The sequence below is a fragment of the Herpailurus yagouaroundi genome, unplaced genomic scaffold (genome assembly GCF_014898765.1).
Source record: "Herpailurus yagouaroundi ecotype Mexico unplaced genomic scaffold, PumYag 196, whole genome shotgun sequence".
NCBI lineage: Eukaryota > Metazoa > Chordata > Mammalia > Carnivora > Felidae > Herpailurus > Herpailurus yagouaroundi.
Window position 1 is genome coordinate 4,171,174 of NW_024412427.1, and position 26,529 is coordinate 4,197,702.

General features: G+C 42.9%; 1 protein-coding gene across 9 annotated transcripts in view; it reads left to right on the plus strand.

The window, feature by feature from the left end:
* Positions 1 to 26,529, plus strand: part of PTPRT (protein tyrosine phosphatase receptor type T) — a 793,719-nt gene that overhangs the window by 186,390 nt on the left and 580,800 nt on the right. For all 9 annotated transcript variants that reach the window (XM_040447029.1, XM_040447037.1, XM_040447031.1 and 6 more), the window contains exon 6: positions 3,208 to 3,501. In XM_040447029.1, coding sequence (XP_040302963.1) covers positions 3,208 to 3,501 — 294 coding nt within the window. The remainder of the gene's footprint in view (positions 1 to 3,207; positions 3,502 to 26,529) is intronic.

Genomic DNA, 26,529 nt, shown 5'->3' on the forward strand with positions numbered 1-26,529 from the left:
ACACACACACACACACACACACACACACACACACACACACACACACACAGTGGAATATTACTCAGTGGTCAAAAGAATGAAATCTTGCCATTTGCAACAATATGGATGGAACTAGAGTGTATTACGCTAAGTGAGATAAGTCAGAGAAAGATAACATAGGACTTCACTCATATGTGGAATTTAAGAAGCAAAACATGAATATAAGGGTAATGGAAGGAAAAATAAGATAAAAACAGAGATGGAGGCAAACCATAAGAGACTCTTAAATACAGAGAACAAACTGAGGATTGCTGGAGGGGAGGTAGGTGGGGGATGGGCTAAATGGGTGATGGGCGTTAAGGAGGGCACTTGTTGGGATGATCACTGGGTTTTATATGTAAGTGATGAATCACTAAATTCTACACCTGAAACCATTACTACACTATATGTTAACTAACTTGCATTTAAATTTTAAAAAAGAACCCCAATTATACTAACAAAAGAGGAAATAAAATAATAATCTGATGGCTGTTTTAGAACCAGGTACAGGAAGCACTGTGATGTACTTCATGATATTTTGTCAAGGGGACAGAGGGAGAGATAATTGTATTGGCTAGTCTGCAGAGGGACATGTGTACTAGTAAGTCATTTGAGATGGAGACATCTATTTACTCGAGGGAAAGTTTGTTACTATATTGTACCTACCACCAGAAATAAGTGAAAAGAGACTAAACATTTGGAAAGATTGATACTTTATTTTCTTTCAGGTGGTCAGCAATTTACTGCTAATGCCTGAAACAGAGCAAAGACCATGGAGGAAAGTCGATTGGCCCAAGCCCCAAAGTATTGAAGTCTGCTGCTCTTAATTCTGTCCAGGGCCAGTCTGTGAATAATTATATTAAGGAGTTGAGCAGAGTTATCACAGAGCTACAAAATAGCACCCTTGGGGCCCCACTGTAGACTGATGGGGACTCTGGAGACTTGACAATGATGATCAAAAGGTCTATATATTTAAAATGCACAAAGGATGAGCTCAGAAATTATCTGCCTGCCAACTTAACTTCTCTACCTGGAACAAATTATCAAAAAATCAATTTGCAAACACCTTTGAGATAACAAGGCCTTGAGTAATAACCTTCATGGCTTTGTAAAGAAAAGCATCTAGCTTGACTAATCTGCTTAATTTCCTTCTCTGACCAAATGGCAGGCTATAATAGAGGCAATCTGAAGTTGTCCCTTAAGATTTGCTTCAAATCACACTGAGAAAATATTGTCCACCTCTGTTTCATAGCAATTATTCTGTCTCTGGAGAATCTTTGTGGGTAGGTGATTAATTAGAAAACAAACACTGAATGAGTCTGATCTATCCCGAAGCTCTCACCTGAGTTCCAGATGGAAACCTGTACCTGCCTTACCCACCTGAATAGCCCAGAGGCCCTCCAAAAGTTTTGATCACATCTGCATTATACTCCACTCCCAGACGCTCCCCCACCCACTTACTCTTCACTTCCTAATTCTACTCCAAGAATCATTAATTTTTTCATATCCATTGACAGATCCCATTTCTGGCAATTGGTTCCAAGAAAATATGAGACCAGAAAAATTGGAGTCATTTGCACAAAGATGTTCATTGCAGCATTATTTACTGTAGCAAAACTTGGCACAACTCACATGCCCAAGAATTGGAGATTAGTTAGTGTGATTGCCTCATAGATTGTTCTGTAGCTATTAAAGATTGTGATGGCAAGATCCATGTTGTCAACAAAGTCTTTAGAATCTAAGAAGTGAGGGAAGAAAAACATTGGGTCTTTATGGTACTGTAGCTGTATGAACAAGATTAAAAATATGAATAGAAATTGTAATGGAACATGGAGAAATAAAAATGGCTGTTATATTGAGTGGTAGATAAGGGGACTTATTTTCTCTTTATTGTTACTTTCTTTTTTTTTTAAATTTTTTTCAGTGTGTGTTTGTTTTTGAGAGACAGAGACAGAGCATGAGTGGGGCAGGGGCAGAGAGAGAGAGAGAGAGAGAGAGAGAGAGAGGGAGAGAATCCGAAACAGGCTCCAGGCTCTGAGCTGTCGACACAGAGCCCGAACCCACGAACCGCGAGATATGACCTGAGCTGAGGTCAGACGCTTAACCGACTGAGCCACCCAGGCGCCCCTATTGTTATTTTCTTTATTGCTTTGCCACTGCTATTTTTTGCTACAAATAAAAATAACAAACATAACCAGTTTGAGTTCTAGAAAATGGGTGTCTATAACCAAACAGCTTTCCAAAGGAATAGCTGGTCTGGGAAGGCATAGAGATGTGGGTTCCATCCTACCTTACCTGCTTCATGATCTTGGTTAGGTGACCCAATCACTTGGATTCTTTGTTTGTTTGTTTTTAATCCATCAAAATGGAGGTGATTGTGTCCCAAGATTTGCACAAAGTAGTACATGTGAGATTTCTTGGTAAATAAGAAATACAAAGTTAATGTTAATTTCAGCAGCTACGCTAATGAGCTAAAAATTGCCAGAAAGACCTACCATAAGTGCTTGTTGAAATTCTAGTTTATTTAACCGAAGAAATAGAACTTAGTGGAAGAGGAACAACCCATACAGGATGCAAGATAACTCTGCATTGACTTTTCCCTTAACCCTTGATTCCTACAGAGGACACTGTGCCTGTGACATCCTCCTTACTGGAGGAAACCTGCTAGAGTTGAAAAGAAGCTGAATTTTTCCTTTGCCATCATCTTTTTGCTACTTTGGCTCATAGGACTATTTGGGGGAGAACTTCCACTAGGAATCCATGTGTTGCTATGAAAGAAATGGTTACAAACCTCAGACTCTGCTGGGTTTTGAACCAAATTCCACTTCAGTAAGGGCATGTTCTCATTTGAGGACGGAAAACAAAATATTAACCCAGGCAGCTTTGCTGTGTTCCAGAAAAACCATTTATTCACAATTACCTTCTTTCTTTACTTTATTTAAATGGAGATATGGTCGTGTGGTAGAAGAAATACCAACTCAGGTATTTACATTAAAAAAATCTCTCACCACAGTATTGAAACAAAGAAAAAATCATAGAAATTAAGGTAGGATGTGAATGGAGTCATGAAAGGGATTTGGGCTCCTGTAAGTGGCTCACTCTGGAATTCTGTTCTTGTCCTTATATGCTTGGATTCTTCTCTGTAAACCATTTGGGTCTGACATCCTTTGCTGATTGCTTGTCTTCCAGAGCCTCCCACACCCATCGCCCCCCCAGAGCTGCTGGCCGTAGGGGCCACATACCTGTGGATCAAACCGAATGCCAACTCTATCATCGGGGATGGCCCCATCATCCTGAAGGAGGTGGAGTACCGCACCACCACGGGCACCTGGGCCGAGACCCACATAGTTGACTCTCCCAACTATAAGCTATGGCATCTGGACCCTGATGTGGAGTATGAGATCCGGGTGCTGCTCACACGACCGGGGGAGGGAGGCACGGGACCACCAGGGCCTCCGCTCACCACCAGAACCAAGTGTGCAGGTAAGAGCTTCCTTCTTGACTCTGCTTCGAGAGGTTGGGCAGTTGCCCTGAGTGATCCTTCTATTGGCATTCTGCGACAGTCATTCCTAGACTTCTTTGATGCGACTGTGCTTCCTGTTGTGGAAGGCAACAGTCAGGGCTTTGGTCTTGCCTTCGAGGCCCTCCTGGCTCTGGTGATGACTGGGACCCATAGAGCCACCTGACTCCAGCCATGTCCTGGAGAGTTCCTGGTTCTGACAGTGTTTCCGATGGGACACTGGTTGTGTGCCTCCAGGGATTCCTGGTGCCACTGTAAGTCTGAGGCTTCCTAGAGCTCGAAGTGTCTCTCAGGGCTCCTGGCTCTGAAAGTGTGCCTTGTCACGGCCTCGTTTGGACTACACCTCTGTGTGCTTCTGATTCTTGTTAGCTACCTCAGGTGCTTGTGATGTTAACTTTGTCCCTGAGGATTCCTTGCCTAGGCCTGTGACCCTAATGAGCTCTTGGTTTTGACACTTTGCCTGAGGGTTCCTGGTTCTATTTACGTCTCTGAAAGGTTCCTGATGCCAACTTTGTCTTGAGTACTTCTTGGCTCTGAAAGTGCCTCTCAGTGGATTCTGGAACTGCTTTAGTCCTTGAGAGCTTTCTGGTTCTGTATCCCTCAGGCCCTCCTGGTTCCAACCGAACAGTCTGGGTTGGGACTGTTCCTTCATGGGTCCTCTGGATTCTATATCCCTCCAAGCTCCTGGCTCAGTATACCCCAGGGGACTTGTGCCTCCCCCAGTTTCTCTGAGGTTTTTGGTTGTTGCTTAAGAATTTGGTGGCTGGGACTGTGTCTGAGAAGGTTCTTTTGAACCAACTATATCCTATCCCCAGGAACTCCAGGCTTCTATGGTGATTCTAATAAGGGATATTGGCTAGGATTTTATCCCTGACTGTATTCCTGAGATGTTACAGCTCTGAATGTAACTCAAGAAGGTAAAAGAACTCAGTGTGGTTTTTTCCCCCTTTAACCATTTGATGTAAGTACTTTTATCTCACATATATATGAAGGAATAGAGACTCCATATTTTAAAACCTTTTGTCCAAAGTCGTAGAATTAACCAGTGGCACCGTCAGGATTTGCACTTAGGTTCTTCTGACTCTAATGCCACTGATCATTGGTCACCCCACGGTGAAAAGATAGAGAAGTCTGTGCCACTGGCATGGAATACAGTGCTGGGGTTCTTCCGGGGGGGGGGACCAGGGAAGCAGCAGCATGAGCCATTGGATTCCAAGGGAGGAAGAATCTCTGATGGGTTCCGGGTGGGGAGAGAAGGACCCATCGGCACAGCGACCCCCATGGAAGAGAAAAACAAAATACAATTAGTTCTATAATGCGACATACGCGTCCCTGAAAATCACTGTAGTATGGAAAGTTATGCGATAAAGACTCTCAGGGTTATGGGGGAAAATGGGATTAGGGTACTTCGCTCATTCTTCATCAATGACACGTTAAAAAAAAAAAAAGAGGAAAATAGTAAAACTGGTCGCACAGTTCACACCTGTCAGTGGCTTAGGATATGCATAAATACTGCAGTACATAGAGTGTGTTTCCTTGCAGAGAGACCCCTGCTTTTGAAGCAGGTTGCAGCCTGCGAGCTGGGGTGGTGATGAAGAGGGCTTTCTGAACGTGATGGAAAGTCATGACACCAGCTGTGGGTGCCTGGGGCTCACAGCACGTGCTGTGAACAGAAGCAGCAGGTCGATGTTTGAGGGGGGTACGTTCTCTGTGCTCGTGCGTGGCTCAGTGGAGCTGAGTGCAGTTTTCTGCTTCCATAGTGTTTCTATGTGCAGACTCACACATAGCAAAGGTGACATTCGTGCTATGCTCAGATTGTCCCCTAATAGGTCAATCATGTTGGAACACATGTGAGTTGTCAGAACAAGAGCTATAGCAGAACTGACTGTAATCACTCTTACGTACCTCAGTAGTCCGTCTGGGTGGTCTATAACCCAAGGTTAGTGAGGATGCCCGTTGCTTGCGAGTATTCCTTTGGATGTTGTCAGACCATTATAATAAATAGAAATGCCATTTTCTTGATTGTTTTCAAAAGCAGGCCTTTGCAAACTTCCTTATTTAAACCTGATTATAAAACCTACTACTTTAAAAGGACATAAGATTATGTTATTAAACCAGGTAATACCTTATCTCAGCTTTGCAATTCAATATTCATCCATAAAAGTAATTGATTTGATCCTACCAATGAGACTTTTCTTTTTCCACAGGGTAAATCTAAGAGTTTCCAGGGTTTTTGATCTTTATAAATGATACTGAAAGTCCTTTAGCAGCCCCTCTGGACGTATTTGCTGATGATCATATAATACATTTTGAAATTCAATCGGAAGATGATCATCTCAATAAAAATTTACAATCTATTGCAAACTGTTGCCACGACTGTGTAATGGATTTTACATGTTGAAAACACAATTGTCTATCACTATAAAAATTATGAGTTGAAATGCTGTTTGTGGTTTTATATTTCAAAAAATGTTGGTGTTTAAGTAAGTTACAGCTAAAATCTTGAATAACCCACATTTTACAAAATGTGTCATCAAGAACATAATCTTCTTTCCCACATTGCCACTGATGGTAGAATATTCTTTGCCTCATAATTAATTTTTAAGAGGATTCCAGGGCTGGTATCCATTTGTGGAAGCTGTTTATTGGGGTTGGTAGTGTGGGTCCCCCCCCTTTCCTTTTTCTATTATTAATCGCACTGGAAATGTACTCATTATTTTGCAAAACAGAAAATGAGAGAATGTGGAGTGTGGAAGGTATAATTTCTGCCCAGAGGAATTTACAGACTATGTTAAGATTCCAGCAAAACAGCAAAAAGGGTAAAACATAAACATAAAGTCGAATATTGAAATAGCATACTTCAGGGAGAAAAACCAGGTCGGTGGGGAAAGGCAGTGCTCTTAAAATGGTCTGGCACACTGGTTCACAGAGTTTAGTCCCTGGACCATCAGCATCACCTGGGAACTTGTTAGAAATGCAAATTCTCAGGCCTCAGCCCTGACCTAATGATGCAGAAATTCTGGGAGTGGAGCCCAGAAATCTATGCTTTAAGGAGCCCTCTGAGTGATGCTGACGCATACCCACATTGAGGAATCACTGATACGCTGTGCCACACCTACGTGCCACTTTGGTGGTGTGCCCACTATGTTGCTTGATCCTTGAGGCCGCTCTGAGAGGTAAATGGGAGGAAGGCTAAGGCACAGCATCATCAGCCCAAGATTGCAAATCAATTCAGTGCTTAGAGCTAAGTCTCTTGGCTCAAGGAATTCCCCATCACATGCTTTGATGGGGTTTCCTCTCTACATGTCCTCTTGAGGGTGGGTTTGCGTGGTAGGGAGACTGGCAACTATGGAGACCAGCTGCATGGTCTAGTCAGTCCACGGAGGCTGTAGGCCTTTTCTGCAAACATCTACTGAGCTCCTTCCCCGGGCCAAGCTCTGTTCTAGGCATTGGTGGCAAAGGCTTAAAGCAGGCGCTCAGGCTAAAGCATGGGTGTAGCTCAGGAAGATACCTGGGGGACAATTCAGCAACGGCAGGTGTGGATGTATTCCAGGTCTGCTAGGTCTGTCTGACAGGCCACTTGCCGGGTATATCCTTGGTGCACCAGGAACGGGGTAACACCTTTACAGGTGGACATTTTCAAGAGTTTGGCTGCAAAGCACCATCCTAGCTCAATAGTCTCGAGTTCAGAGCAAGACTGTTAGCCAGTGATGCCAGAACCTGGACAGACTATCACACAGGGAATGTAGGGGTGAGAGAAGAGGGCCAAAGACGATACTCCATGGCTTCTGGTTTGGATGGCTGGGAGGTGAGTGGTGGAACTGTTGGGCGAGATGTAAGACACAATAGATGGGTTAGGGACGAGAGAATGAATTGAGGTTTGCATATGTTGTGTTTGAGGTAAAGATGCATAGCAGGTGATGGCATATGGAAGCCTGGAGCCCAGGAGGCACCAGCAGGGTATCCCTTCATCTTCCCTGAGAACTACCTGATTGCATCTGCATTTTAGAATCAAAGGGTCTCCTTAGTACCAATGAAAGCAGTCTAATTTTCTTTCTTCATACTATTCCCTTGAGATGCCCCATTCATTTATTTTTTTCATTCATCGTTTTGTTCTTTTGCTCTCTTTAATCATCTGCCATCCTTCCTGAGATACAGGCGTGGGGTGCATATGTGATAATTTACATCAGAGTTCTTTGAAAAGCTCCAAATACTCTTTAGATGCCTGTAATAAAATGAATTATTACTTGTTGCTCTTGTGGTTATGAATTGTTAAAGCAGGAAATCTGACATGTCCGTTTCTCTGGACTGACTAGCATGTGAATGGGTGTACCATTTTCTTTTGTTGTTCATCATCTCACAGGAAATCCTATTTCAGAACACGATGATCATAATCTAGACTCGCAGACGTTTTCTTATCTAGAATAGTGGGTGGTTTTCTCTGGCACATCCCCAACAGCAGACATCCATGGATACTAGTTGGGTCCTAGGAGCTTGTCTGGTGTGCACCCAGCCTCACCTTGAATGCTATCTCTGATGGGAAGATCATGCGCTCCCATAGCAGACCTTCTAACTGCTGGGGATCCTGGGTGGTTACTATTACTCTCTACCTAATATTGGTCTGGTTATCATAAAACTCTGGCTGGGGTCCTATGTGGAAACAGAATATCATGTAGGTTTAAAAGAGCAGAGGCTGCTAGCATCAACTATCTGGATTCCACGAGGAGAACCAAGGTCAACAGCATTGAGAATGGGGACCAGGGTCAGCAATAGGGGAAGGCCAGTGAGATGATGAGAGGTGTGGACACCACACTGGTCCAGTTCATCTTTTCTGCAGGTACCACTTTTAATGGGCCATGCACCTGCTTGTTGATGCCTTCAAGCTATCACCCAGCATTAGACAAAAGACATTCTCCCTCATTGTCACCCAGATCTGCCTCCATGCCACACCCACTTGTGTATGGATCCGGTTTTACTCTCAAGAGACCTATTCCTCCTTATCTCAGAAACAGGTCTTAAGCAACCCAAATTTAGCTGTCTTGTGCTCTGGAAATCTCCTCCCCTTGTCCTTAAAGGTCCTGCTTGAGCCAGACTCTGGCAGTAACCATCACTTTGCAGTTGTGGAATCACAAATCCACAATCTAGCATGCCAGGTGATCAGAAGTTCCCTGTGATTGCTTGCTCCCTGTAAATTAAAGGCCCCATTGCCTGGGTACCCACTTCATTGTGGTATTGCCGAATTTAGGTTTTCCAAATGAAAAGTGACTTTGTACAGCCAGAAATGTGCAATACTGCTGCTTTGGAGGGCTCACTTAGTATTCCCTCCACCTGAGGCTTGATTGCACATTATATTTTATTCACATATTTATGGATTCCTACTTGAAGTGATAGGTGTCTGTCTCTTTTCTCTAAGGAAATAGAAAGGAGAAATTCAAATTGCTGAGCTCAATGAAGTAAGAGTAGTCATTAGAATTTAGTGACAAGAATAGGGGCTTTAGAGCCAAAAAGAATCTGGTTTTTATTTCAAGGTGGCACTTGTATCTGGATGACAGTGCATCTGTCTGTGTCTCCGTTTCTTCCATTTACAGGAGATTATGATACACTGTTTTGTGGCGAAGCCTCAGTGAGATAAGTTATAAGCCTAGCAGAGAATCCAAAACACAGAAGCCCCTTAATGAACATTATTTGGAAGAAAACAAAAAACAAAAAACATCTCCGGCCTAGGAAGAGGGTGTCGGAATCTAAACTGATGGTGTGATGGACCCTGTTGTAAGAAGACTGCTCTAGTACCATTGTCTTTACTTGCTCAGACAGTGGTGGATTAGTGCCGAAGCCCTAAGCTCCTGGGAAGATGGCGAACACTGGCTTTGCAGGTGTTCTGGGTTCGTTGATGTGTGGCTACAGTGGTACCTGATGATGAGGTCAGGGGCGGAGAGAGGAGTCACTCTTTTTCTGATTTTGTCTAAGTCCTACGTAGGAGAGAGAAGCATGTTATCCAGACCCCTCTCTTTCCTGGGAAGCCAAGGCTTATGAGCATGAGAACTTGTGAACAGGGAGCGGAGGTGAGTCCTGACTGTCTTCAGTGAGCATCCTTAGGCGGGCTCTATGTTTTCAGTCCAGCATCCAGTTCTAGGGCAGAGTGGAGGGACAGCAAGAGAGAAAGAGAAATTGAGAGTCTAGAAAACAGAACAAAGCTATGTAACTAGCCTTGTAAGGCCTTTTTAAATTTTTTTTTTAAATTTGAGAGAGAACGTGAGTGGGGGGAGGGGCAGAGAGAGAGAGGGGTAGAGAGAGAATCCCAAGCAGGCTCTGTGTTAGCAGCCCAGAGCCTGACATGGGGCTTGAACTCACAAAACCATGAGATCATGACCTGAGCCAAAACCAAGAGTTGGATGCTTAAGTGACTGAGCCATCCAGGCACTCCAGGCCATTAAAAGAAATTTTTTGTAAGCCTCAGCTTCAATGCGCAGGTAGCATAACCTGGTCTGAGATTAGATTAGAAGGGGTCTAGATTAAAAGCAAATGGAACTTCCTTCTGAGCAGGATGGTGGTGTGAGCACAGACTTCTAACTCCTATCTCTGCCCTGTCATAATCCTGGTGAGATTACCCATGAGTCTGAGGGAGGCACAGCAAGATCAGCCAATAGCAGGCAGATCACCATCCTACCTAGAACCAAAGCAGAATCTGAAGACCACCGGGGGAACCTCCAGCACTGTGACAGACTAGGGAAGGAGGGTCTTCCGTGCATGCCACACCATGCTCAAAGGGACATGGTTGCCAGAGTCGTGCAGGTGAGCCCAGACTGAAGGCACCCACAAAAAATGGTTACGACAACCACCTATGCAAAATTATTTGGAGAAGGGGTGCTCATTGCTCTTCCACTTCCCTTTCCTTCCCTGCCTTTTTAGCTGCTTCTGTGCCTCCTTCCTCCCCTGGAGCATAGGACCATGGAGGAAAGAGGAGGGATTGAAGAGAGAGAAAGCCTGCTCTCACCATACCTGGTTCAGGAGCTGCTGCATGAGCCAGGGGGTGTCTGCACGTGAGCAGGCATCTGCTGGGACATGATATGTCCCCCTCCTCTTCTTGCAGACCCTCTCCCCTCCTTCCCTCTATGTACACAATGTCTACAGGTGGCTACCATGGAACTCCTCCCTTGGCTTCGGGAAGATGAGTTGGAAAGCTAAAGCCTTCTTCCCTACACCTGTTTACAGGTTCCAAGACTCTCTCCTCCCAATCCACCCAGCCTCCTTGCTGTGTGGGTTGAGCCTGGTGTTGAAGGGAGGAGGGAGGGTCCAGTTGGGTGCCTCTTCCAGCCCCTGAGGACCTGAGGAGGACATCTGGAAGTGCCTCAGGCTCTCTGCAGGAGGCGGCCATACTTACTCCTTACTCTTCCTGGTTCTGTAGCCTTGGGTGAAATTCCAAAGTAACGAGAAAAAACCTGTAAAACCTGTAAAACATTGTTAGATTTTTTTGCTCCCCCATGATCCCTAGAGAACTAGGGCTCAGAAGGTGAAGTATAGTAAGCCAACAGACCTTCCTGGGGAAATAAATACTCCTTGATTCCTCCTTGCCTTGAAAGTTGAGATAAGAAAAAGCCACAGAGAGGTAGTGTTAATGATAATTAAATCTAATATCTTTGGTTTTTTTGTTTATCAGACTTTCTGGATTAAAAAAGTAACTCCCAAATATGTTACAGTTGGAGGTCACTCATTCCTATACCTGGGAAGACCTTGAGATAACAATACCAAGAAAGTGTGTTTCCTTTGTTTCATAGTAATGAAAACAACAGCTACCCAGTTTGAGTATCTATGATATACAAGGCCCATAGCATTGAGGTTGTTTGGAGGATTTTACTTGTAATTCTTGCAGCGGCCGAGTGGAGCGGCCATGATTTCCTCCATCATCTGGGAGGTAAGTGACTTACCCAAGGCCTTATACCTGGCCTGGCTGGGAACTGAGTGTGTAACTACATAGCTACAAAGCTCTATGACTGCCAGCATCCAGCATCATTATGAAAGCAGAAGGCACCATGACCAAGTTGGGTTTATTCTAGAAAGGCACTGATGAAAAATGTTGAATGCTGGAAAAGCTATTCATATAATGCCTCATATCAATAAGTCAAAGGATAAAAACCATATGATCTCCGGAGAGGCTGAAAAATAATTTGAAAGAAATCGGTCTTCATTACCGATCAGAATTCTTAGTAAGCCAGGAATGGAAAGTCACTTTTTTAGAATTACTATTTCTAGGAGCAAATACTCTTACAGCATCAAAGCCTAAGAGAATAAACTAAACCAAGAAAAAAAAAAAAGGTATTAGGATTATTAAGAGATTTCAGTATTATGGTCAGACACAAAGCAAATAAACAAAAATCAATAGCCGTATGCTAGTAATAACCACATGAAAATATAATAAAATGTATCCTGTTCTCAAATGCAATTAAAACATAAATACTTAGGAGGAAACCAAGAAACGTACTGCAACTACGTATGAAAACATAAACCCCTGCAAAACTTTTCTGAGGAAGATAAAGCAAGACTTGAATAAATGGAGAGGTATATCATGTAGTTGGATTAGCAAATTTAATATTGTGGGGATATCAGTTCTCCCCAAATTAATTTATGGGTTTAATGCAATTGCAATCAAAACCCTAATGGGAGTCCTTCTGGAACTTGACAGTGATTTCAAAATTGATCTGAAATAATATAGAGGAGAAAGTAATGGAGAACAGTTTAAAAAAGTGGTGTGGGGGGACATTTCATTGTGAAATATCAACATTTATTATAGCTATAATAATTGAAGCCCAGAGAATAATCCAGTATAGAGTGAAACTAGCTATTAAAATTTATATGAATGGAGAATTGCTTAACAAATAGTATATTTGTAATTGGTTAATAATTTGGAAAAAAATACAATGTGTTGCATGTATATTATGATACGCTAAATAAATCCTGGATCGATTAAGAACTTAAATTAAAATCAGGAAAAAGGAAGAACCAGAAGGAAATATTGTTCTTTTCTTCGGAAGGACTTTCAGCTCATTAAGAGCAAATAAATAAACCCCTGAGTCGAATCTTACTGTGTAAAAAGAAAAGGAAAAGAACAGCTTCTCTACTGTATTAACAAAATTCAAAAAACAAATAGGTAAGCTGGATATGGGAAAAGACAACAGAATTTAGAAGAAAGGGATAATATTCTCACATAAAAAGAGCTCTAACAAGTTGATAAAAATGTCACATGATAGAAAAAAAAGGCTAAAAAATATTGACAGGTAATTGTCAAGCAAAATGTGAATGGTGAAGAACAAATTTAACATGTCCAGTGTCACAGATAATCTAATAAATGCACTTTTAACCTGTAAGATTACCAAAACATACCTATTTTTCACTGGTAAAAACCAGCATTGGCAAGGAGCAGTGAAAGCAGTCTTTTACAGGCATTTCTGCAAGTGGGTTAAGTGGCACAGCATATTTAGAAGACAATTCACTAATTTTTTTTTTTCATAACAAAATAATCAGAGCTTCACAGAAGGAGTTGTATACATGGAGGTCATCACTGCATTATTTACAAGGGCAAAACTTGGAAATCACTTCAGTGCCACAACAGTAAGAGCATAGGTAAATAAATTTGTGTGTGTGTGAACAGTGGAATTCTATGCTGGTATTACAAACCATGTTTTTCATAGAATATCTAATGGCATGGGTCAGTGTTCATGCTCTGATAAGTTAAAAACAACAAAAGTCAGCTTGCAGAATTGTGTATGTAATTACTACCCCAGTTTTTTGAAATATAGATACATAGCCCCATGGGCTAGTGAGTTTATCAGCAGAGCTGTGAAGTATTGACCAGAATTCCCCATTCCAGATCCTGCCCCCTACATTTCCAGGGGGAGCGCACGTGGCCCCCGTTCACTGCCTGCCCTGAGTTCTAGAACATTGCTCTGTTTCTCCTGGCTGTCCCAACTGGACCCAGTGTGGAGCTGGCCCCTCTCCACCACTCTCCGAAAGCTGCAGGAACACAGGGTTGTTTTCTGCAGCAGCAGAACTGCTCTCAGTGTTCGGTGGGACACAAACAAGGGTTTGCATTGCTATGCTGCCAGCAAACAACTTGCAGTCCTTCTGCAGACTTAAAGGTCCTTACAGTTGGCAAGGATTTTTTACCTTCTCCTCTCCCTCCTGGATCACGTAGGTAATGCAAAGTCTTCTTCCTCCAGAGCAGTTCCACTGTCCCCAGATTGACTCGGGCTTCAGCTCCAGGCCTTTCTTTGCACATCTTTTGCATTGAGTTGAATACTCAAAGGGAGTGTGGGGAGGGCGGCTGATGCTGAGATCAAATCCTTTCTTGTAATGAGAACAACATTCCCTTAAGAAGAAGGTGTTTTAATTTATCTGTACTCCTATGCGTGCACGGACACACCATATATGTAGTATATATTTATATGTATGTGCCATATGTGTGTGTGTGTGTGTGTATTTATATATACATATATTCATGTATATACATATAAATATATACCTTTAAAAAGATTGTGGGCCACTGTAAACATTTTCTCTTTGTTTTGCTATGTTGTATAAAATGTATATAACTGGAAAGTAGGTTTCCCTCTCGGAGTCAAGTGTGGATGTGAAAGATTGTTATAAATTGTAAAGTACTCTATATAAATGTGAGAGGTTATTTTTATCATAGTGCATCAGTGACATTCTTGGAAGGTACAGGAACAGTTGCACGCCTGCTGAACCCTGGAATGTGAACACAGCTTTATGTCGTGTATAGATGGAGCCAGGGACAGTCAAATTAGCCCCATCTGAGTTAGAATCCAGGTTCTGTCATTAGGATGCTGGGTAGCTTTGGGCAATTTGCTTAACTTCTCTGAGCCATTTTCCCTGTTAAATGGGGATAATATTGCTTACCTCACTGAATAGAAATTAGGGCCATTGGTGTTAATGATGACTAATAACTCACTGAATCTGCTTGCAACCCCACGAAGTACTTGATTGCAAGTCACAACAATTGGGAAGTGGCTAAGGATAGAGGCCCTGGATTCTGACTCTAATTCTTGCTCTTACCCACTTGGGTATATAACTGTAAGTGCTTGGCACAATGCCCAGAATGTAGTAGGTGTTTAGTAAATGTGAGCTTTTTCGATTTAACACCGAGAGACAGACTTTCTCTCTCCCTCTCCAGGCCCTCCTAGCCAGTATAACCCCTAACACCTTCACTGCAGTGGGTTCAAGGGGGTGAAGTTAGCCTCTTGCTGTGCTCCCAAAAGGATTGACTACACGCCACAAGAGACAGAAGCCAGTGTCAGTCATGGTTTCTACATCACACACAGCATTGTCTTGACCTGCTGTCATTCTGAGGTGCTTAAGGAGAGCTGTGACAGGAGCTGAGAGTGGAAGCTGGGGTGTCTTTGAGGACCCAGCAAGGAATTGTTGCCCATCCGCCATTGCCATATAGATTTCCCTAGTTGGGGATGCCTTGAATCACTAGAGCCATGTGCAACTCTTCCTGTGAGCCCTTTTCCCAGCTGGGCCCAGGGCTGCTGTGGGGGTTACTGCTGTCCTTCCTTCATTGACCTTGATCTTCATCCTTGAAAAACATGAAGTAGTCTTGACAACAAAGCGAATTTTTGAAAATAGAACTTCTATCCCATATACCAATTAATATTTTTTTTTTGCTAGTGCATATTCCCTTTCAATCACTGATCCCATTCTTACCATGTAATTATGCCCCATGTGCCATTTATAGCCCTCTCCTTTCACTCAGCACCATAAGTTAATATTTTACAGGTTCTTAAGGAGTTTTCAATATTGTTTTAATGGCTCATCGTGTTCCTCAGAGTCTAATTACAGTAGCTTGCTAAACGATGACTGTATTGTTGGATATTTGGGTGTTTCCAAAGTATCGTCCTCTCCCGGCCTGTAGTCTTCTGCTTGAATTATTTTCTCAGACTACATTGTAAGGAGTTGAAGTACTAAAAGGTAGAGACATCCTTATGGCTTCTGCTACATTTCACAGATTGCTTTCAGTGAAGGAACTGTGTTCTTTCATAATGATATGAGCACTTTCAGTGTAACCTTGGCAGAATTGTGTTACCATGATTTTTTTTTTTTTTAATTTGCCAATTTCATAGGCATGAAGTGGTATTTCAAGTCTGTCTACAATCTCTGCTTCCGCGTTCTCTTCAGCCTGCCTCATATGTGGCAGCCGCCACTCTGGGCTTTATTCTGTTCCCCAAAAGCACAGTGGCCAAGCTCTTGCCCGCCCCCAGCCTTTGTGCAAGCTGCTCCCTCTCCCTGGAACTCACTCCCCACCTTTCCCTTGCCTAGCCCACCCACCATCCTCCTTTCCGGGTTCCTTTAAAGCTTACTTCACAGGGAGACCTTGCTTAATGTCCTGATCTCAGTTAGGCTCCTTTCTACTTGCTGTTCTAACCATTTTTTATTAGAATTTTTTTTAATGTTTGTTTATTTTTGAGAGAGAGTGCAAGCGGGAAAGGGGCAGAGAGAGGGAGACACAGAATCTGAAGCAGGCTCCAGGCTCTGAGCTGTCAGCACAGAGCTGGATTCGGGGCTTGAACTCACCAACTGTGAGATCATGACCCGAGCTGAAGTTGGACACTTAACTAACTGAGCCACCCAGGTGCCCCCCTTTCTAACCATTAATAACACTCTTCACAGAACTTATCCCGATTTGTAATCATCTGATTATTTGTGTGTCTTTGTTTTTGCATGTCCTTTCAAATCAGACTGTGCACTCCCTGAGGACAGTACCCTCTTCTCTTCTGGTCATTACTGCCTTACACCCTGCCTGGCACATAGTAGGCACTCACTCAATAGGTGTTGAATGCATGTTGGGAAGATATACATGTGCACTGTGGAAACTTTGGAAAGTCAGAAAGATAGATAAAAATTTAAATGACCCAACATGGCATCATCACTTAGCAATAAAAAAGCTGTTACCAAGTTGGCATGTTTAATAGTCTCGTGTTCTACATTTAACTCATTAATCAGTTTATTTTGGTCTTTGCTACACGGTGAGGTTTCAGCTTGGTTTACATTTGTGTGACCTTTCATTCCAACACCACTGGTGGAAAAAGCTTAGGGTGTCCCACACAGTGAGGGACTGGGTAGATGGGATGAGGAATTCTTTAGAGAAAGAGAAGGAAGGGAAGCTGGAAGCCTGACCCAAAAAAATCACCAAAGAAAGCCTATCAGAGTGAGGGCCCTAACTTTGAATCCCCTGACCTGACCTAGTGGCTGAGCAGACGGCCAGACCACCGTTAGGGAAGCTCATTTTGGGAGGAAAGCTTCCGCCCTGCCCAAGTGGCCAGCACCACCTCTGTTTGCAAGTCCATTAGAGTGCTATCTTTCTAAAGCTTTTATAGCATCTCTGTAGATCTTTACTGTGACTGAGACTAACCTGGATGATTGCCCCAGTTTACACTGGAGATCACGGAGGCTCTCAGGAGTTAGGTGACCTTCCCTAAATCTCAAATCTTGAGATGTCTGTGAAATCACCTCTTCTGACCCCAAGCCCTCCAGACTCCTGCCCTCTGGCCACTACAGAAGGTTTCTAAGTGTTGTGAATATTGGATTAAACACATGGCTTGGCAGAAAGGTGGAGGGGATGGGCAGAGGAGGCCGGTTCTGATTAATTGAATGTTTTTTTTTTTTTTATTTGAAGGTTAAGCAGCAAATCCATTTAAACTTGGTTCAGACTAGTTTATATGGGATGGTATATGAACTAAACACAATAGAATTGAGCCCAGAGGAATATCCCCAAGAAGAAAGAAGTCAATAATGTGACCCTTAATTGCCTTTTACAGTCAGTACGCGTCCTTGACTACGGTACCCACCCCAAAGCATTTGATCAAAGCCACGGCAGCTTAGACATTTAAAGGCCTCTCACAGACAGTAAAGGGCTACCTCCCTGTGCTGAGCTTTGCTAGACTGTAACCCCCTGAGGACAGAAGCTTAAGCATTTCACCCCGGGATTTGGCTAGCATGTGCAGAAGTTTGAAGAATGGATGGGTGTGCATGCTCAGTTAGGTGTGGCTATCAAGGTAATGATGTTCTGTATTGTGGGGAAGTTCGGGTTCAGAATAAATGGGCATCAGGACACTTGTAGTATGCCACACAAAATATCGCAAGAGCATGATGCTTAATTCTGGCCACGTGTTTTCAGAGACACCAGATGAAAGACAATGATGTAGGAGAGTGCTGGCCCTGAGGAGTGAGCTATGAAGCCTGTCATGTGAGCAGGCTGGAGATGCTGACCAGAACGTGTGCTCCCCAGTTAGGGGGACTCTGATGCCTGTGCTTCTGGCTTCCACTGAACATGGTGAGAAAGTTAAGGCAGGTGGTCACTTTTTGATGGCGTTTTGCAGTGATAATGAAAGAAATAGTTTTCATCATTTTAATTTTGGAAAAAACCCTAAAAAAAGAATAGATGCCAGCACTCAGAGATAACTACTACAAATTTTGGGATGATCCTCCAAATCGGGTTGTTGTGTTTTCTTTTTTCTTTTTATCTTTTTTTATTATATTTTTTAATGTTTGTGTTTTAGGGAGAGAGAGCGTGTGAGCAGGTGAGGGGCAGGGAAAGAGGGAGGCACAGAATCTGAAGTAGACTCCAAGGTCTGAGCTGTCAGCACAGAACCCAATGCAGGGCTCGAACCCACAAACCATGAGACCATGACCTGAGCTGAAGTCAGACGCTTAACCAACTGAACTACCCAGGCGCTTATTGTTTTTTTCTTTTTCAAATGTACAACTCCTTGGACAAACTTGAACCAATATGTATATATTTTGTCTATAACCTATTTCTTTATTTAACAGTGTGTAATGAATATTTTCTCATGTATTTACTTTTTTTTTTTTTAGCTTAAGTTAGTATAAATAGCTTAAGTATAAATGGAATAGCTTCATGCATCAAGTATGGAACTTGGTACTAAGAGTGTGGCATGATGAATAAAATAGACATGGTTTTTATGGATCCTGAAGACTGTTGGGAGGGACACACATTTAATATGGATACAGAAATACAGTCCGTCTTCATTATTTGTGGACTCTGTATTTGCACATTCATTTACTTGCTAAAGTGTATCTGTGACACCAGAATTAACGCTCGTGAGTTCCATGGTCATTCGCAGACGTGCGTGGAGTTTTGGAAAATTTACATTCCAGACTGAGGTCAAACAAGGTGATGCTCTGCCTTCTTGTTCCACACCCCCTCTGGTAAATAAATTACCTTTTTTTGTGGTCTGTTTAGTGCCCTCATTTTCCCATTTTTGTGATTTTTGTGGGTGGTTTTGCTGTTTGAAATGGCCCCTGAGCGTCGTGCTAAAGTGCTGCCTGGTGATACTAAGAGCAAGAAGGCTATGATGTGCCTTATGGAGAAAATACGTGTGTTAGGTCAGCTTTGTTCAGGCATGAGTTCTAGTGCTGTTGGCTGTGAGTTCAATGCTAATGAATTAACTGTAGATAGTTATATTTATCTATAGTTCATATATAGTTTAATTATATATAAATATATAACAGTTATGTATTATAGCTTGTAAAACAAACACATAAATAAATAACAGGGTTGTGTTTTCACTGGTTGATGGAAAGTTTGTATAAGAGGCTCCCCTAGGAACACTGGTCGAGTATTTGCTAATTCAGTGCAACTTTATAGAACTATTACAAACAGTGAGAACCAATTATACGTATACACAGATCAGTAAGGTGGGAAGGTGGTCAGGAATGGGAATATACATTTGGATTCTTTGGTTCTAGATATTCTTTAAAACTGTTAAAAGAATTTTCAAGAAGAGATAAAATCATAATTCTCATAGATCTATAAATAGGAACCTGGTTTTATTTAATTCATTTACAAGGAATTGGTAAGGTGTCACAATCAGTACAGGGGCAAATCCAAAACTCAGAACATTTATAGATTAGGAATATTGACACAACTATGCAAATGGAGGCAAAATTGGCTTTCTCCCTCCCCTGTGGGAGGAGGAGGATTGTCCCTCCTTCTGACAGAACCATTTGCATGTGTATAGACAAATTATTTTGCATTGTGGTCAGTTAGCTACAATTTGCAGCCCTGTCAAATAGCTCCTTTAGAGTCAGAATCAGATAACAAGGAAGCTTGCGCCATAGACAATGCCTAGTTTTCCATGGAAGCACAGATTTTTTTCCCCACAAAGCGGTGGTGTAAATGTGATCGACCTAGATAGTGTGTGTGGGGACGACAGAAGTGAGCCCTGAGGATGGCCACCATGGTGAGGCTGGATCGTAGAGGCAGCTAGCTAGCGAAGCAGAGTGTGAAGAAAACGTGGTGCTGTCGGGGAAGCAGCAGCAAGACTGTGGGTGGGGGAAGTTGTCCACTGTCTGAAAGTCCAGTAAGCTGTACTCTAACAGGGTCCCCTTGGATTTGGTAACCTGGTGGTCACTGGTGACTTCACGGGAGCAGCTATTGAGGGGTATGAAGACGCAGAAGCCAGAGTGGCATAGGATATAGGTGAAACGGGTGAGAAGGTGGAACTGTTGCTTTGATTAATGTCTTAAGATGCTCTTATATGGATGCACCATCAATTGTATTTTATTTCTGGACATCTAGGTCTTCTCTAATTCTTTAAAAAAAAATTTTAACGTTTGTTTTTTGAGCGGGAAGAGAGAGAGAGAAAGAGAGACAGAGACAGAGTGCGAGCAGGGGAGGGGCAGACAGAGGTGGAGACACAGTATGAAACAGGCTCCAGGCTCCGAGCTGTCAGCACAGAGCCCGATGTGGGGCTCAAACTCACAAATTATGAGATCATGACCTCAGCCGAAGTCCGACACATAACCGACTGAGCCACCCAGGCGCCCGGTCTTTTCTAATTTTTCAAAAATTACAATTAATATCTTTGTAGAGTATAATTTGTGCACACATCTAATATTTTTTCTAGAATATATAAATACATACATACATACGTACCTGGAAGGGTCGTTGCTGGATCAGTGAGCATTTTCAAGATTTTGAAATGGTTCTTCAAAAACTGGGTCAGTTTACACCCCGCCCTCAACAGCACAGGAGCAGCTTTGTTTACTTGGACATGCTCATCTGTAGCTATTACAAGTCTTCATTCCCTTTTTATTCTTCTCCATTTCCCTGAGACAATAACTCTGCAAACAAGTGGTTTGGTGTTTGCAGCTGATAATCAATGGCTTTTATTTCTTATCATTACTCACAAGTCACAGCCCTCTGTTTGGAGCAGAATCAATTCTCTCCCTCGTCGGCCTTAACACGTGTCAAATATTTGCACGTTCTTATCTTTCTTTAGGCTTAGCTTAGGCAGGCTCTGAATTTTTATCACCTGACGTTTTCCCCTCCATAGCCATTCCTCCATTTTCCTTAGGGCATTCCTATCTTACCTCGCCTGTTCATCCTCTTAAGTCATGGCCATGCCTTCATACCCTAGAAAACTCCCATCTTACCTGGGCCAGTAGAGAGGATTTGTACCTTTACCTCCTGAAGCCTGCACTGTGAGCTCTGTTTTTCAAATAAAAACTCTATCCAGCTCATGCACATTGAGGACCTGCTTATAGGATCCTATGTCCATTGATTCTCATCTCCGATTTCTATATTTGGTGTTTCTTAGGGGTCTGTCCTTCTGACTGGTTCTCTTTTCATTACACAGTAGTCTCCCTAGATAGATTTACCTGTTCCCCTGGCTTCAATGAGCTACACATTGCCATCTCTCTTCTGAGCTTCAGATCTATACACCTAACTTCTCTTCCTACCCGTCTTATGCCTACCTCAGTCCTACAGGTTGAACACCAGAAACAGCCCATCTCTGTTTGATATACAGCAGCCTGCCTACCCAGTTCCAGTACCCGGAGTCTTCCTGTCCCCACTCTGCTGTCCCATGCAATCAGCCACAAAACTGCATTTTCCCTGTTTATCCCTTAGAGCTGCTCCCTCTTGAACTTTAGTCTCCCATCCACATACGTGACCTGACAGTCTGTGCTGCCTCAGTTCATTCAGGTATCACATTGGGTTTTATGCCTGTTACCAATCTTTGTCTTACTAGGTTTCGAATCCTGGTAAATTTCCAAGGCAGATTTTTCTTTTCTTTTCTGTTCTTTTCTTTTCCTGGCACACTGTGTTGTATTATTACATGTAATTTCATCTTGCTACTTCTGTGTCTTCCCATTTTTATTCCTTTTCAATAGACCCTGTCAGGGTGGGAGAGGCATCTATGGACCCCATTGCCACTAGGATCAAATACAAAATGACATCATTGGATCCATTGGATTGTCATGCTGGAGTCACAGTCTCATGATGACTAAATGACTTTAAATGTATAGAGCATTAGTACCATTAGATGTTGTCTATAAATCTTTCTTCAGTGTTAAGAATACTGATATTCTTGCCCTGATATTTGTGGATTTTGGATGCAAAAGGGCATTGTGGAGAAAGTATGATTTTCCCAGTTCAGACTCTGATCTCACTACTTAACTAGCTGTGTGACTTTGGGCAAGTTACTAAACTCCTCTGGACCTTCATTTCCTCATCTGAGAATTCATTTATAAATAATAGCCTTCATCTTCTTGGGCCATGCTGAGGCTTGAAAGAACATATATGTGTAAAGAGTCATTCCAAGAGCCCAGGACTTAATAGGTATCTGAGAAAGGTGGTGATTCTGGACAGCTGGTGTTGCCTGGGTATGTTGGACCGAGAGCAGTCTGTAAAGGTAACACTCTTTTGTGTGCTCATACCCCATCTCCATAGCAACCCTTTGGTATGAATAGCCTCATGCTTTCTGGAATTACATCCCAAAGGAGATCACATCTCTCCTGGACCTATCTACCAGCCTTCTCTTTCCTGTCCCTGCTTATAGTCCTCCTTCTCTCCACTGCACGCCCTCACCATCCTCTAAAGGACAGCCAGTGTGGCCATTTCGGAGCACATCAGGCCCTCTATCTTCTCTAATTCTCACCCTTGGAGTAGCATCCATAGCCTCCCTGCCATTCAAGACCCTTCACTAGCTTTCTCAACCTCCTCTGTCTGCCCTCCCCCTCTCTAGGGTCTTTGTCTTTAGACACTGTGGCCAGGAGATTTCAGGGCTTATGGAAATGTTTGAACACATAGTAAAGCAATTTATTGACTCACAGATATGTAAGGCAAACTGTAAAAAAAAAAAAAAAACTAATCAGCATTTCATGACATATGTAAGAAATATATCTGCATGCTTATTTTATATATACTTATATATAACGTAAATATAATTTATAGTCAGATTTACTGTCCAAAAGTTTCATTATGCTTAAGGATAAACTATAGATTAGCTTTTCTCACAGATGAATTCCCAGAGGAACAAAGTAATTGGAGAAACCACAGGTGTTGATAAATTACTCAGTTGCTGGGAGTCAAATAATATGGAAAGCAAAATTATTTTTTTAAATATTTCAAGATAATTTTATGACAAAAATATTACCCTTAATGTTGGAGGTAGAATGTATATGCATCTTAATATGATATGAGGGGACATTACAAAACCAGACTGGCCTACGAAGATCACATATAGCCTTGGGCTTCCCTTCACTTCCCCTTTAGCCCCTCACGCCCCTCACTGCTTAGCTACCTTCTGTTCTGCCATGTGTTTGAACCTGCTGATGATAGGCTCATTCACTTTTTTCCCCTGCTGTGACTCAGTCCCGTGATATTTGATGATGTTCCCAGCGTGCTATAAGCCCCGTCAGACTGAGGATGTGTTAGCCTTATTACCCAGTGGGTTCCCAGCCCAGAGCACAGGACTTTATACACAGTGCAGACTCTTAATGCTTCATAGCATTGAGGGGAGGACTGGTTGGTCTTGGGGAGTTACCATGAAGAAAGGGAATGCTGGAGGAATTTGCCTCTTGTGGGGTGCTCAAGACTATGCCCAAGTGTTGACAGACTCATTCAGAACCTATTGTTTAGACGCTTCCATCACATATCCCCCATGTGAACAGGACACACTGCTCACGAAATCTGTACTAAGTTAAATGACACAAAGGTGACTGAGGTGACCCACAGGTAGGGGATCACCCTTGGCAAGAGATCAAGCCCTTGACTTTTCCCATTGTCAGAGACTCCATGGGCACCGAAGTCCTCTGTAGCCTCTGTGGCAGAGAAGAAAGGTAGATGGTGGGTAGAACTGGCAGTGTAGGTTTCTAGAGGTCCTAGTGTCATGAGTGGGGAGAGAGACTGACATTCCAAGAGGAAAGCAGGAAATCAGCCCAATGGCAGGTGGGGGTGTGGCACGAATATGCCTGGGAGCCATGGTGGCCATCACCAAACACAGGCCAGGAATCACTGAGCACATGTGTTCTGTGCACTGCCTCTCAGCAGACTCCTCAAGGGCAGGGACCACAGTGTCTTTGACGCTCTGGTCCTTTTGAGGCCCTCGTGCCAGCACAGTGCTCAGGGAGGAGGTGATGGATTAGTAAGGGATGAAGTGGATGAACCATGCAAACAGCAGTGTGCCTTCAGAGCAGATAATTCCTCCTGAAGGAGTCTCTCTAGGTATCTTGATTTTATAATGGGTGTTTCATGGGCCGTTTTGGTCGTTAGAGTGGAATAGAAACAGAATACATAGTAGACATTTTACCTAATTCTCTAATTAAACATGAATAGCAGTGGGAGAGGTAGTATCATGCTGTTTTTAAAGATGAGGAAAAAGCTCGGAAAAGGAAGTCATTTGTCCACTAATGAGCTAATGAGTGGCAGACCCAAGCCTGGAAGCATGGGTAAAACGTCTGGTCTGTCCTCTTCTGTAGTATCACCTTGCTTGAATATCGTCAGTAATATTCTGGAAAGGAGACTATCTTGGGAGCAGAGAAGCCTCTCTGCACTTGTAGTTGCAGCAAGTGGATGCCAGACTGTTTGCTGTCTGTAGCCCTTAATGACTTGTGCTTCATGTCTCTGAGCCTCAACTTTCTCATCTGTAAAATGGGAATAAAATATGACTACATCATAGGCTTAGAACAAGGACTCAGTGGATAACATTTGTGAGAACACCTAGCAGAGTTGTTGGCACATGGAGGATAAACAAATATTAATTGATTTTTTAAAATTGTTTTAATGTTTATTTTTGAGAGAGAGCGAGCAAGCATGCGGGGGAGGTGCAGAGAGAGGGAGACACAGAATCCGAAGCAGGCTCCAGGCTCTGAGCTGTCAGCATAGAGCCTGGTGAGGGGCTTGAACCCATGAGCTGCGAGATCATGACCTGAGCTGAAGTGGGACGCTTAACCGACTGAGCCACCCAGGTGCCCCTAAATGTTAATTGATTCTGATGTTAGAAATGAATTTGTGGTATGCTCATGTTTTCTTACACCTGACTTTGGCAAGCACTGAGGTTTGGACTTGTTCATTAGTTCCTGTTTGATCCAGTGTGACATTTTTGTGTTGTTATGTGCAGTGCTGTCCCTCTCAGACTTCCTCTCTGTGAAGGCATTTCTCTGTACACTAGCAATGATATGTACCAAACCCACTTTCCTTCTCAAAATGCTTTTTGCTTGTAGAATTCTTTATGATCTAATCTCATTCAGATGTAAGACCCATTTAGTTCACACGTAAAAGGACCCATTTGAAAAGTAAGGGGATGAGGTAGCCCTCAGTTTGGTTTGGGGCCTTTCTGGGGAGCTTAACCAAAGAAATGGAGATCTGCACTCTTTCTCAGGAATTCAAGGGTCACTGGAGTATCTTAGTTGTGTTTTTTTTTCTCACTGCATGTGAGGCAATTTGCTTTTTATCCTTGTCATTCTTTGCCATGGTGGCAGAGATAAAGATTTTCTTCACTGTAGTTGTTGTGCTAAGAAGCTAAGAATATTGGAAGGAAATTGTTTTTTCTCTTGTGCCTTATCTTTACGTAAGTATTCTCAGGGATCTCAGAGCAGCGTAGGAGATGACCTCTGTCTTATTGTCGCTGCAGAGGCAAGATAGAAATACAAGCAGCAGAGAATGAAAGCAACCCTGGCTTCTGTGACTGTGTCTCCTCAAACTGTCAAGGTGATGGTTGAAATGAATCCACTGGTCAATTCCAATTTAGTCCAGCCCCTGCTTTGACACAGCTCCCACCCCTGCAGGCCATTGACCAATTGTTTTTCATGATTGATGGAGGTAACAGGTTTATTTTTGAAACTGAGGCTGATTTTCATGATCCCAATGTGTCTGGGAAGAGATAGAGGTGGGGGATGGTGGTGGAGAATATTGCTTTGTTAATGGCAGTGACTTCTCTGAAAGCCTCAACAGTTCACAAGCTATGCTGCTAGGGAAGCATGTTGGATGTTGGCCGAGAAAACCTGGGTTCTCGGTCCTGGTTCTACTGTTTACTTGAACGAGTTTCTTAACTCTTCTCTGCTTTATGACCTGTAAAATTTGAGCCAGGTGGAAGAGATTGCTAGTCGTGTAACTCATATTGGTTCTCACCTTCTTCCTTACTGAGATCTGATTTTATTCTAGCAGTGATGTGACCAGATAAAAGACTACATTTCCCAGCCTGCCTTGCAGCTGGGTGTGGCCATGTGACCACATTCTGACCAGTGAGATGTAAATGGAGTGGTGGTTGGGTTGAGGGAGAGAAGCTCTTTCTGAGGGGAGCAGAAATTGGTGAGGCCCCCTTCCTGCCCTCCTCTTATTCTCTCTGCTGATATAGACCTGGGATGATTAATCCTTGAAGGGATCCAGTTTCTAGGGTGAGGCTCTGACTGCCTCTCTGTTAGACACTCTTGAGTGTTATGTGGACACAAAGAGGCTCTCATGCAAACTGCAGCTGGATTATGTCTTCATATTTCAAGGGACAGATATGTCTGCCCACAGGTGCAAACACTTTTGCGGTAAATGGAATTTGAACCTATGGGCTCTTCAAGGACCTTCACATAATCCCAAGGGAATTGGGAGTTAGTACCTTAACTAGTAATGAGTGATGTCTTTTTGACTCAAAAAAATCCATGGATATTTCTATAGAGATGGA